Here is a 14,446-nt window from a genome sequence, read left to right as displayed (position 1 = left end):
TTTGGTAGTTTGTTTAACTAGCCTTCCTGAATTTTAATTTTCGTCATTAACACCTCTCTGGGGCACCCACGTTAGCTGTCTAGCTGTCGTGTTCTCCACTAGAAATCCAGCTTCCTCTGTGTGGTTAATTACTTCTGAGCTGACCATTCTTCCTTCCCACCCTCTTTCTTCCTCCTTTCCCTAAACACCCTTTTAATTTTTTCCTGGGTTCTCAAAGGGAATTAACTCTCTAACGGGGATTTAGTGCTTTCATGCCTTGCTTCTTGGCTTTGGCTGTGCCATGCCAAGAAACTGTCTTAGGCAGCGGAAAATTGGGCTTGTGATTAACCAACTGCTCCATGTTTGTCCCTTACTTGTGTTTTAGAGAAGGATGAGGCTGCAATTGAGAGTTCTGAGTACAATGCCACGTCAGTAGCTGATGTGGACAAGCGGGTGAAACGGCGGCTACTTATGGGTAACACTTTTCTTCCACTTCCTTTGTTGTGCTCTCACTTTTGTCTGTATGTATGTGGGGGGGAGGTTCTCTTTTGGTCTCATTTGGTTTTGGTCTCCTTTGGTTTTGGTTTGGCCTGGTTTTTATTTAACCTGACTTCATCTGTGTGGAAAGGTCACCAATTTTGTTAAGTTCTCATCTGTTGTACAACTTCATTCCTTGTTTTTAAACTTTTTTTTTCCTGATGCTGCAGCTTTAATGCTCAATTTTCTCTGCATAGAAAGAAGCTTTTGCCATTAACCTTACTTAGCTTATGCAAGCTACTTTTTACATGTGATTTGTGTGTTTGTGTGTATGTTTTGCTGTAGAATTCCTGAAAAATCTCCTGTTGCAGACCTGCCTATTGACTTAAAAGTGGATGATGATGACAATATAAACCAATGTTCTGTTACATCTGTGGTGTTAAATGAACAAGTGTGTTCGCCTAATTAAAATTTCCTGATCTTTTGATTGAAATGTAAATGTTATGACTGGAAATTAATTTATTTCCTTTGTGCAGCTATTTTAATAACCACTGAAAGATCTTTCCATAGTGACTAGTGAGCTTCTGTACATTCTTCTTTCTGAGGCATGGCTTCTTTGTGTTGTTGGAGCTTGAGAGTGGAACAGAGTAGGAAGTGCACTGAACAGTGAAAATAATTTTGTAGCTTCTGCTCGCAGTTAACCCATTGCACATCCTTGTGCTTGTCTCCTTCACTTTACATTTTTGGCTGTTAGTGAGAAGGGCCTTTTGGGAATAGAAAGGGTCGAGTGTCTGGGCCTCTGCCAGACTTCGCATGAGACAAAGAGCACAGCATAGCACAGACTGCTGAATGATGCTTGGAGGTTTTCAGGTGGTTTATTTCTCTGTATTTTCCACTCTGATGCCCCACCCACCTCATAAAATTATTTTCACTAGGTTTTGAATATAGTGGCCATTGGTGAGAGGTACCCAATGGACCCACTTACAGGACAGGGACTCATCACCACAGAAAAGATTCTGGCAGGACAAAATTCTGCTCTCTTCCCTCAGGGCTGCTATTTCTTTTCTTAAAACCACTGAGTCCTTTGCAGACCATCCTGCTAGCCTTTGGAAAGCTCAGCTCTGCCTTTGAGCATCCATACCTATCTGGAGTGACCATCTCAAGGAGAGGAAAGCCTCACTTTGAATATTTAGTTGATTTCTGTGCTAATAGTTGCAGTAGGTGGAAATATTTATAAAGTTTCCATATCATTTGTATCTTGTCATCCATGACAAATAATCCATTTACCCAGAGGCCAGTATACAACCACTGTGGAGGAAATGGCATAGTGTTATGACTCTGTAATAGTATTAGATAACAAGATAGAGGCAAAATATCTTCCTTCATGCGGAAACCTGGGCATAGATTCCTTTATTTTTAGATTATCCATGATTGTTAATTTCCAAATAGTTTGCAGACCTAGCAAGTGACCCATATAGTTTTATTTTTTAATGATACACAATTTTGAATAATTTAACCTAACAAAAGCTATGAGACAGCTCATCTTGCTTTATAAATGTGCTGATAACACTTTTAGCTATAATCTCAATAAGACCCATAGTCTTACAAGAACTCAGGAAAATTAATGTGCCAAAGGCCTCCAGACCACTGAAAAATGCAACCCTCTGGGTCTCAGTGGTGAGTTTTCCCAGCCACAAATAGTATGTGCAGTACTCTCTAGAGGTACTGAGCAAAATAGCGCACTGTGTTGATGACTCACCCTCTGAAAAAAATAAATATCCAACCTGAAAATAAGCTCACACCGCTTCCAAGAGTCCAGGCAAATAGCATTAAAAACTTCAGCATTAAAAAGATTAGTGACAACCTTCTTAATTACACCAGATCTGCTTACACCAGACAACCTTCTTAATTACACCAGATCACCTTCTTAACTACACCAGTTCAGTTCCAAGCTGAACATAGACCCTAGAAATAGGCTTAGAGAGATAGTTTAAAATCCAGTTTGCAAAATACATTGTTGAACTCTTCAGTACCTCCTGTATTAGCAGGTATCAGCTGACAGCTGAGAGTTTTTGGACATGCTGTGTTTAAACCACTGATTCCTTAGAAAAACATTAACTAGAGAGGAAAATAAATTTAATTAGTGAGTGAGATCTGAGTGGGTGGTTTAATATTTAGGGACTTTCCTACTTGTTTGTTTCTGCTGTCTGCTGATAACTCAGATTTTTTTTAATGCAGTCTTACTCATTTACAAAGTGTAGTGGCATTTCCATGAAATTCCATATGTCTTCAGATGTTTTCTAAACAGCTGTTTTAGGAAGTACTGGAAGGTTCCTCAGGAAACTTTTTTCCCAGTTTTTCTAAATAGACTGTGATTTTTGACCCTTCTGCAGACAGTCTTGGGAGAGTAGGAAAAGTAGACGACTTTATGTAATTCTAGTAATCTGATGAAAGGTGCCTTCAGTTGCAAGTCCTGAGATGATAATTGCTAGTCCCCTGTCATTTACTGCATGCTATCAAAATTACTATGATCTGTATAACCCTTGAAGTCAGCCAAGGCTCAGAATAAGCCTGATAAGATTGCTTTAGAACAGTGTTACTCTCAGACAAGGCTGCCTATAGCAGTCATTTTGCTACACCAAGACTGGCCACCTCAGACTGGCTGTGTCCGAGTCATGCTGTAGTCCTGTGACTAGTGGCTAAATCTTAAACAGAGAAAATTAGATAAATACACAATTTTCTTTCCTGTTAGATGCATTCTTATCTAGATCTTGTGAGGCAGATGAGAAACTGGTCTTTCTGATGACCTACAAGAAACTTCTCTTTAGAACTGTCCAAAGATGCCTAGGAATTTCCATTCAACTTTTTTTGTGATGTTTGGACAAACCCTGAGGACTTCCAGCTGTCACTTATTTCCCTGGATCTGAGAAAAGCACTTGGATTCAGAGTCAAGAGTGCTTCCATTCCACTGATGGCACTGAATGGCTGTTGTCTGGTCAGTGAGCATTCATACAGCTCATTTCCCTCTTCCTCACTTCCCCTTGGCCATTGCCATCATGGAGTAGAGGCAGTACAGCCTTAGTTGTAATCCAGGGGGGCTCCTGGAGAGGTTCCTCCTCGGTTCCGTGGTGGCTGCTGCGAACTAGACCTTGAGCCATGAGCATTCTGTAGTTGAGGAAGGACATGGATCCTGCAGAAGTGCACTGCTCCAAAAGCAGAGCTGTACCATCATCTCTAAGGCACATTTACATTTCCCTTGATGCAGAACACCTTGTACTTACTACAAAGCAGAAGGGCACAATCAATGTTTCAGGTCTTCTTAAACATCTGGTATCATTTGTCTTGCAGTTAGTTGAGCACAGCGTTCAGCTCTTAAAATTATGTTCAAATCTCTGTTTTGTATGGTATAGCAAAATTTTTTCTGAAAATATCTTGTGTGTTTCTTCTCCATCTTCCTTTACCTTCTTTTCCTTGGGAACCCATTTGCCACTGTTTTTTCTATCATAGCATCATAGCATGAGTCTGCCCTACCTGGTTAGCTGAGTGGACTGGTGCTTTTCACATATTTTTCAGTCTAAATCCAGTATATCTGCCCTGCCTACCTGTATGAGAGCCATTCTAGTATGGGCACACAACTTTAGAAGCACCAAATTTCCAGTTAACCCTACTAATACACTTATCTTCAAAATATTTTGTCCAGTATCACATCTTCAGCAATGGAAGTTGCTTTTATTCATGTTTCCATATCTTTTTGCCGTTATAGCCCTGGATATAATTCTTAAGTCCAAGAGCCCATCACAGTCTAAATTGTAAAAATACATCATCCAGCAGCTTAGCACTTTATCATTAAATCAATTGTAAATAATTAAATCTTATGGGCTTAACAGTCTCCTTGGCCACTGTCTTTCACTCGAAAAGGCTGCAAGGTTTTTATAGAGCTGTTGATATCCTGAAGCTTTCTTTTAGAAACCTTTTAGAAACCTTCTTTTAGAACTTGATATTCTAGTCACAGAGATAGAATTAATAGCATCAGTTATGCCATTGGGCTCCCTCATTACAAATAAGTAAGTGCTTACAAAGAGGTGATAAGCAGCTGGAAACTCCCTCTTTGAGGAACCAGAACTGTAGAACTGTCTGAAATTTAGACTCAAGGAGTCCTCCTCTCCTAGTCAGAGATAATGCTTTGTTCTTTGGCTGCTCTTTACATCAACTCTTTGAACCAAGTAATTTTATGAAGTACTTTTTTATATTGTCTTTAAAAATGCAGTCACTAGCTACACTGCTATCATCCCAGGCCTTATTAGACTGCATGAGTCTGTGAAGTATTTTAGCAACACAACCATGATATTTTGTGCAGGCTGTTTGTTAGATCCTGTCCTCTGGTCAGCTTTCTTGAAGAGGCAGATCTGACTCATTTCTCACTGTTTTATTTTCCTTCCTCTACTCTTTAGCAGTCAATGAATCAGGTTCATTTGGGCTTGACATGAGGTGACTTCAGAATAACTGCCAACACTATGCCTCTTCCTCACCTTCAATCCCTTTTCCATTCTTCACAGAATCACAAGGTTGGAAGAGACCTTCAAGATCGAGTCCAACCCATGCCCTAACACCTCAAGTAAACCATGGCACCAAGTGCCACATTCAGTCTTTTCTTAAACACATCCAAGAGGGATGGCGACTCCACCACCTCCCCAGGCAGACCATTCCAGTACTTTATCACCCTTTCCGTAAAAAAACCTTTTCCTAATATCCAACCTATATTTCCCTTGATGCAGCTTGAGACTGTGTCCTCTTGTTCTGTCAGTTGCTGCCTGGAGAAAGAGACCAACTCCCACCTGACTACACCCACCTTTCAGAAAGTTGTAGAGAGGGATCTCTTCTCTGAGATCACTGTTGCAAGAGCTCACTTTGGCCATAAAACATTCTTGCTCTGGCCCTAGAAGATGAAAAGTTGGTTCCTTCTCGTCACAGGAAGAGGGGTGTGCAAAGTACTTTTAAGCATAGCAGAGAGCAACAGGACAATGAGCCCATCCTGAAGCTGAGGAATTGTGGTCATTTCCCTTGCATGCTTGAGGGAAGCAAAATGGACACCATTGCTAGAGGTGTCTTCAGAAATTCAGACTAACTCATTATTGCCTCATGTATATGTTCCACCCTTGGGACCACTATTGGTAATCAGCTATTGGTAATCAATAGCTTGATAAAGGCTAGGGATTTTTCAGTTTCAGTAAACATAAAAGCATAGAAAATATGACCTGGGTTTCTAACATGCAATTTAATGCCTAAACTCTGCACAGAAATTCACTCCTTCACAAGACATATTCAACTAATTTTGTGTCAGAGCAGCTGACTATTTTGCCATTGGATACTGACTTCTTGGGTCATCAGTAAGATCATTTGCAACCCACCTCAAAGAGAGTGATGCAATTCTCTTCCCTGGAATCTAAGAACCCTCCAAAGTATTCTACTGTCAGCTGAAATGCTGGTATGAGCTGTGAAGTGCACTGGAAGTGTGCTGTTCTTTGTTATTTCTCAAGTTTACTTCTGCCTAGATTGCTTCTGTGGTGCCATTTGGAAACCAATAAGGACCAGCTTTGCCAGGCTGGCATATATGTGCACCTGTATTGCATTTGCATCTGGTTTCCTAGGAGTTATTCAAAGGCAGGACTGTGGTCTGGCTGTATTCCTGGCACATAACCAGCAAATAAGGTAGTATTTTCACTAGTTCTGTATTTTCCCTCATTGTGGCAAGAATAATTTGACTTCTGCAGATGTCTCCTCTTTCATTATCTTATCAGTGGCTTTCCAGCCATTTATAATGAGCACCCAGCTCACCACACACTGTCTGGAGAGTGTGTAATAAGCCAAGACCATTCCCTCTGCACAGCAATAGCTAGAGATGTGAACTGTGGAAATTGCAATTTGGGCATTTCTGCCATAGATTAGTCTATGATAGAGAACATCCTCCCTGCATGTTATGCGGGGCAGAATCATCTCTTTGTTTGCCTTTGCTTGCTGTGGAAATTGTACTTCCCCATCAGCTCAGCTCCAAGGATCCCAAACATTGCAGTAAACAGCCAAAGCCAGTTCAGAACAATAGATCACAAGTGCAAGTCCTGCTCTGGCCACTTTAATGACGTGCCAGTACTCCCTCTCTGTGTGCTGGTCAGCTCTTTCATCCAATCTTGTGCCTCCTGAAGGTAGCTGGACACATCAGCTAAGGTAACTGTGCTTATCCTGTCCTGGTCAAAGCTGTTTAGTTTTCATATCTTTAGCTCAGTGCCTATAATGGATTTTAATGAGTTGCTCATATCATATTAAATAAAAAACCCACAACTTGAGCTTGTGCCATGACTTACAGCACTTGTAGCAAAGGCAAGCATTTAAATACCTGTCATATCAAAAAAGCCAGAGAGATTTACAAATTTAGAACTTGGGTTTACCCATTTGAACCAAAAATGTTACTCAACATCATATGCCTTGAGTCATCTGCGTTTAATAGTCAGCCATATGGTATCTTTTCTTAACCTCCAGTTATCTAAGGATTAGGCTGCCCTATTCGTCCTGAACATCAAGCGTGCTTTGACTAACTTGTCTAAAGCACCTGACAAATTAATAAACCTTCTGATTTCTCTAGTGGGCTTTTTTTACTTCCATCTCTCTGTATGACACATGGGACTCTTTTTGAATCACTGTTTCCTCTTCAGTAGAGACATTCAGCTTTTTTTTTTGATTACAGGAAAATAGAATCCACAAAGTTAACTGCAATTACCGGAGTCTCATAATTAAATTTATTTTCTCCTGCCATGTTTAAAATGACAGCATATCAGTATGGAAATTTTCCTTTTATAGTCTTTCAGCATCCAAAGATCTCTCTGTTGGTGACTCAGTGTGAATAACTTGTCCAAAATCAAACATCTTGAAATTATATAGAATCTATCTTGAAATACTGTATAAACCACACAGTGACAGTGTAGATCCTATGGAAATCTCATCATTTTCTGGATTTCAGGACTCTGTTGTAGAACCATATTTAGCTTCTCTCCAGATCAGGAAAAGGAGCTGTAGAACAGTAGAACGTATGAAGCCACACATTCTTAACCTAAAAGAATCTTGTCATCTGATGAGAGTTTTCTGTCAAAAGCCTTTTTTCTTGAAAGTAGGTTTTGTGACGAAACTCTGGGTTTTCACAGTGCTTTTGCCTGGAGTGATCTTCAGAAATAGGGAGACAGAATGTACACAGGCAGAATGTACTTGTTAGAATATTAATTTGAAATGTGAGGAAATTTTTCTAAAGACCCTTTCACAGTGCATTGACACCCTGTTCAAGGAAAACGTTGGTCTGTAAAGTCAGACTAACTCCTTATTGCCTCATGTATATGTTCCACCCTTAGGGCCACTATTGGTAATCAGCTATTGGTAATCAATAGCTTGATAAAGGCTAGGGATTTTTCAGTTTTAGTAAACATAAAAGCATAGAAAATGTGACCTGGGTTTCTAACATGAAATTGAATGCCTAAACTACCAAACACTGGAGTAAAGCAGGTACGAGCTCTGGTTTGCCATCAGAAAATTTCCAAAAGTCTTACATTGTTTCATTCCAACATGAATCAAAAACGGATTCTGCAGACTTTTATTTTGTCTTCTTTCAAAATAGAATGAGGGTGATACTACTCCCGGGTTTCTGTCTCACAGAGCAGGATGATGGACAAGCTAGTGTTTGTTTTCAAGGGTTCTTTCAAAGCAGTTAACTTCTATCACAGTTACAGCCTACCAAGGGACACTTAAAGCCAAGAGCACCTTTCCAGTGTGTACTTCAGTACCTAGCTTTGTTGTATTGCCTCCTAGGATTCTTTACAATTTACAAACTTAAAATATGTCTTTATTTTTCTGAATGGCTTTTACCCAGCTTAGAAATGCTCACTGTCAGAAAACCAAGCATGTGTCTCTGTATGCATCATAATCCTTTTGTGCTTTAATCAATAAAGAATTGCAAACATTTCATTGGCAGGCATATTGCTAGGAGGTTCTGTAATTCAGTTACTGACTGTGAAACCAAGACCTGGCTTTAACTCCTTCTGTCAGTTCTATTTTGCTGTATAAAATCATAGTAAACAGGGGGAAGGAATCCCTGAGGTCATTCATGCATTTTCTGCCTCCCAAGGGCAGATCTTTTCATCTTGAGTTACCATCACTTTTATTCATTGAGTTTGTGAATGGTGTGCTATTTCCTGTAAAAATCCCTTTTCATTTCGTTGCTGACGATAAAGACTCTGACCTTATCCAGAATTCCTGGCAATACCTTCCATTATTTTGCTTTCCCATTTTAAATGAAAGGATTTATCCAAGGTCAGGAGATAATGCTCCTTTGCAACATTCAGAGAGTTTCAGTTTTTCTTAAATGCAGCTTCTCTATCTAGGGAGAGCACCACAGATACAAGTGTTAATTTTAAGAACCACACTGGACTCATAGGATGTTTATAAAACACCTGATCCAATCTATCAAGTGACATTCCCTAAATATGTAGTGTTCCCTGAAGAGGAGTCAAGTTTTCTGAACTGAGAACCAAGAGGTTTATGATTCAGTGCAAGATTCACCTAGTTGTTTCTTCACACATTCCCTATGTGGCAGGGCAGAATTCTCATCCTATTTTCATGCAAATGAAATTCCACTAATCATGAAATTGCAAGGAAATGAGGAGACAAGCATAACGAAGTGAAGAATTCCACATCCTGCGAGTTACCCTTTCTGTCTTACCTTTTTCATTCCCTGAATATGAAGCTCTTTCAGTTTCTCCTTCATCTGTTCACAGCTATTTGTTTCTTTCATTATACTCTTGTGAATGCTCTTTCTCTATCCTTTCAACATCACAGAGCATCATTTGCATGAGAATAGCATAGTTCTCCCTTAACTGAAAATCGAAATATTTTGTGTGTTTAGTTTCTTCTTGTGCTTGTTGTCCTTTGAGTCCCTCCCTGTAGCCTGATCTACCGCCACATAGCATGTGTACCTCGTGTACTGCTACATTCAGTAAAACTCTTTTTATGGATGGCAACAGCAGTCTTATCATCTCTTCTCTGTCTCATGGCTTTCTTACTCATACTGCACATTCCCTCTTACGTAAAGGCAAGCTCATTTTATAATCTACAGATGTATTTTTTAATGGCCTTTCCTGAGTTAAGTTTGAATTTCTGCCAAGTTTCAGGCTTTCAGGATTTGTGCATTTTTGGTCAGAATTTGCAGGGGATCTTCACTGGGTTTTTTTTTAAATTCAGTTAGGTAGTCCTTGTTCTTAGGCATAGTCATGCACTTCACCTACCACTAGTGGTTAAAATCATTTGAGGATTCTCTAGATAAAAGTTTGGAGGAAGAGGAAGCCCCAGTCCAAAACCCCAATGTGTCTGGAATTCAGAAGGAGCTCTCTTTGGTGGAGATTGTGCTGTGACACCAACATGAAGGAAACAGATGAGATGTCTGCACAGGCAGCCTTTGAGCCAGATGAAGCAAAGTGCTTTTTCAGGAGGAGAGGAGAGGCACAAATTAAGGACTAATTTGACTCCAGACACTTTGTGTATTAAACTAAATTAATTCAACATTGTTTAAGGGGAGGGAGCCAGTACCACTCAGCTCAGCAGGATCTTGTCCTCTCATAGAACTGCTCTAGTGCCTTACCATCATCACTTTTTCAAAACTGCAACATAGTTTGCACAATGGAGTCCTGGTGTTGGTCCCAAAACACTACAGTGATGCAAGGAATCACAACACACAATGGCAATTAATGGTTTCAGATTAAACCCTCTCAAAATTCTCAAAGCCATATATTCGGCTATCTTTAACAGATGTAATTAATCTTTTCTCACTTGTTCAAAGTTGGTGTTTCACTGTGAGTTAAATACAGAGAAATAAACTCATTTTTATGTGCTTAGGATAGGTAAATAGGTTATCTCTTGATTCAGAGACAGTAGCAGTTTACAACAGCTTTAGTGACAGCACATCTGCTGAGAAACAGATACTGGGAGTAGTTTACCCTTTTTGCCACTCCAGTTGCCAGGAATTATTACTTCAGAGCCACCTTTTTAGGAGAAAAATTATCTAATTAATCTGTATACCTTCTTGTTGCACTGGGTAAAACTGTGAGTGCACTAAAGCTGCCATCCTGCTTGCACCATTTGGCTTTAGTTGCATGAAGATCGACTTGTTCATGTGTCTGACCCCTGAATTCAAGAGAGTTATTCTGAGCATAAGATCCCATGTTCAGATCGTGTGCAAAATTCAGACCAGGTGTAGAAGGAGACACGATTACAATCTGAGTACAGTTACTCATAACTTTGCTTGGACTATGATTTACTTGATAGGACTTGATGGCTTCTCTAAAGTCTGAGCTCCAGGCTACTCCATCAATAATTGCTCTTGCCTAGCATAAATATTGACTCAGAATAAGCTCAAAACAATATGGCGCAGATTTTGAGCCCAGTCATCCTGTTTCTGCTGACCCCAATGAGCTTTAGTCCACTGCAAATGAATTCCAAATAAAGGCAGTTTGAATTGCTAGTTTTCTTTTAACTTGCCCTTTGGTTAGTGTTATCATTTGGGCAATCATAGGAACTAGGTAGTGGAAAAAAGCATTTTTCCACCTTCAAGTCTTCCTTTCTGTACTTACTTCAAGTCTTCCAAGCTGTACTTACTGCTTACCATGTCAACCTAAACAGTTTATAGAAATTTGGCAAACTTAGATAATACTCTTTGTTTTGGGGGACTGCTATGCCTTTTATCTGCAGCCTACCAGTTGCTGCAAAAAATCCTTTTCCTCTGCACAAGGCCTTAAGATAGGAGGTCAGTCCAGCCTTCCTTTCTGATTTAGAGGAAATGGCAATCATAAGCCCTACAGAATGGTAATTTAATTTAGTCCAAGAACAACTTTTCCTGAGCAAGAAGTTGCCATTCAGGCAACTCTCATGCTTTTCCTAAGAGGCAGATGCTGCAAGACTGCCTTGAATGTAGGTGATGACTTCAGTGGCTCCCCTCTCCCATTTTCACTTGGGTTACATAGTTCTGTTGTTTTCACTACAGCTAGGTTTTTTTCTTTTGCTAAGACTTATTTGTGTGTTTTACGCATATTCTTGAGAGCAGCTCTTACATTTACAGTTGTTATCCCCTCTTTCCTGTCATTGTGTTATGATCAGGAGTCTGGATACTAATAGGGTTTTTCTGGATCCTATTGGCTTCAGACTGCCATGATGGGTCACAGAAAAGATCAGAGAATTGCTTCTCCATATCTTTAAATAAAGCACCTTGGTGCTGGATCCCCCTCCTCTTGCCTTTATTAGTGTTTACCTTGTGCAGTTTTAATACCTGCCCTCAGGATTTATCAAAGATTATAGAGAATGACCTAGTTAAGACATAGATTACTGAATGATTCTCAGATGTAACCCTGCTAATCTTAACAACCTATGGAATTTTGTTCTGCTTTGCACCATATCTCAGTTCCTATAAAACTGGTTTGGATCTTAGTCCAAATTGAGACAACAATGAATAATAAAGAATCCAAGATTTGCCTGATTTTGACCATACCCTTAAAATCATGTCATGTTCTTTCATTCATGAGATAAACTGAAGCCACAAAAATTTGCTTTGTAAAATAATTGGTTACTTAAAAAAAACCCCAAACAAACAGATTTTTATTATAAGCTTATATTTTAAATGGTTATATTTACTTGTTTAATAGAAGAAGCTGAAAATCAGGTTTTCAGAAATACTCTCAAACCATGAGATGTGGTTGGAGTTTCAGGCATTTAATAGTATTCAAAGCCAAATAAATCCTGTCTAGTGTGACTCTTTAAATGACCTGTTGCCACGTGGTAGAGATTCTGTTTTAGTTCAAAAGCTTTAGAAGTAGAATCTGAAGAGCTGCTCTTTCCCTGCTAAACCATTGCAGGCACTGGAGTAACTTCACCTGGTAATTAAGTCAATGTCCCTGATCCAGTGCTGAAGGACTAACACCTCAAGTTTGTGCTTTTCAATTGGATATTTTAATATCCAGAAGGGGATATTAAATGGGATATATGCATATCCCATAGTGCAGTGGACTAATGTTAAAGCAAGAGTTCCTATGGATTAAACCATAGCACATTGGTAATGATTTTAGATAATTCTTGTCTGTGGATCCATTGAGCAGACACATTGAGAGATTGTTCCAAAATTAGGAGCTTACACTGAAAAAATACAATGTAATGTCACCCAGACCGCCTTATATAAATAGAAGTCCTTTTCTTTAGATCCCTGTTTCTGCTTGAATTTTCTGGTATGAATTCTGTAGGGTTGTAGATGGAGCTTCAAACATCACTTTAAATTAACAGTAAGGTCTAATTGTTTCAGATTATGAGTTTGTCATAATTCAGAAGCAATCTAAATGTCAATAAAATGACACTGCTTTAGTTGTGTCTTCCAGTTCTTTTTTTGCTACCTTGTCAGGAAAAAAAAAAAAAAAAAGAGTTTGAAGCAAACAAGAAAAAAGGCTAAAATGTTGAGATTGTCTTTCACAGAGAAAAAAAACAGCAAAAATGGTCTGTCGGATCAATATCACGATGAAGACCTGATCCAATTTCTAACATCCATTTTTTCCCTTCCATAGTTTCTCCACTGTGATAGAATGGAAATAAGTAATTTACTTCTCTTGGCTTGAGGCCTAAAAGTTGTATTTGTGTTTCAAATATATGCTGATATTTGGTAGCGCTGAGGTGAGGGATGAGTCGGCATCACCCCTCTCAGAAACACAGGTGGTCATGCACTGGGTTTGTGCTGTGTGTAGCCCTTAGCTCCTCTCTTTGATGTAGCCTCTTTCCCACATTCTGCTATTCATGTTTGCTTTCTTTTACCGATGTTTTCTCACGACCTTGAGTTTAAGGAATTTCATCAGTACATCTCTCCAATTATCCAAAGTGTGAGAGGTACTCTCACATGTCCTCTTGCTCACTTGGATCTTCATTCTGTTAAGAGTTCATCATGTATGAAAGTCAGAGTTGCTAGGAAGGTTGCAGGGTATTTACCCTTTTTGGTTTGTTTTACTAAATCTGTATGAAAATAAGAAAAGCTGTCTTGATTCCTTCTATTTATACGTAGAAATAACTCTTGTAAATTGAATGACCCTTACCCTATAGATCCAGTCATCCACGCTATGGGAAAAAAAAAAATGTTGTGTCTATTCATTTCTGGATGTCATCCAGAAAGCAGAAATATTACTGCTTATGTTCATCTTGTGTTGACGCACTGCAATAAAGGAGTCTTCATATGCCACATTTAATCTGCTAACAGAAGATTTAGTGCTCTTTGCAGTGCCATGCCAAATGTAACCTTCAGTGCTTTTTCCTGAGTTTTAACCTTAACTCTTTACTCCTGGCAAACCTTCCTGCCCTTAAACTGTGCCCAAGTTAAAAATTTTAAGTGACCTGAAACGTTTTTCCTTCCCTGAAATGTAAAATTATTATTTGGTATGTTGGTCTATGAGGACACACACAAGTTCACATACAAATGGAAATTCCAGCATTGTCATTTGCAGAATTCTTCAAGCAGAAGTTTCAGCCTGTAAGTCTATAAAATAGTGCTTCCCAGAGAAGTGGGTGAAAATCAGAACTATATTGCTTAAACAGTTAGGTTGATGTCCTGCAAGGTGAGCAAGAAATGCTTGAAAATCCAGAGCTGCAGACTCAGCTCCATTTTCAGAAAGTCTTTCCAGAAGACATGTCAGTCCCTTTGTTAGCTGTGCTTCCTGGCAGTTACATGCAAATCCATTTCTATACTGGTAGCTCGTGCTACACGATGTCATTATATAGCAAACAGACATAAAAATTTAAAATGGATCTTGAGGACCATGTGTGAATGTATATGGGCTCAGAGGTCGGTCATATGCTGTTAATGCATGTGTGCCCCAGATCTGTGTTTCAATTTGTTCTTAAGTGCCAGGAGCTTATTTCACAACTGGTGTAGAGGCCT

At 39.3% G+C, this 14,446-nt stretch overlaps 1 protein-coding gene across 2 annotated transcripts in view; it reads left to right on the top strand.

Annotated features, from left to right (window-relative positions):
- SCUBE1 (signal peptide, CUB domain and EGF like domain containing 1) overlaps positions 1-14,446 on the top strand; it is a 191,003-nt gene that overhangs the window by 111,011 nt on the left and 65,546 nt on the right. For both annotated transcript variants that reach the window (XM_053978276.1, XM_053978277.1), the window contains one exon: positions 365-454. In XM_053978276.1, the coding sequence (XP_053834251.1) occupies positions 365-454 (90 nt within the window). The remainder of the gene's footprint in view (positions 1-364; positions 455-14,446) is intronic.

Source organism: Vidua macroura, chromosome 5 (genome assembly GCF_024509145.1).
Source record: "Vidua macroura isolate BioBank_ID:100142 chromosome 5, ASM2450914v1, whole genome shotgun sequence".
NCBI classification, from domain to species: Eukaryota; Metazoa; Chordata; class Aves; order Passeriformes; family Viduidae; genus Vidua; species Vidua macroura.
Note: the sequence above shows the minus strand (reverse complement) of the source record. Positions and strands in the feature narration are given on the sequence as shown.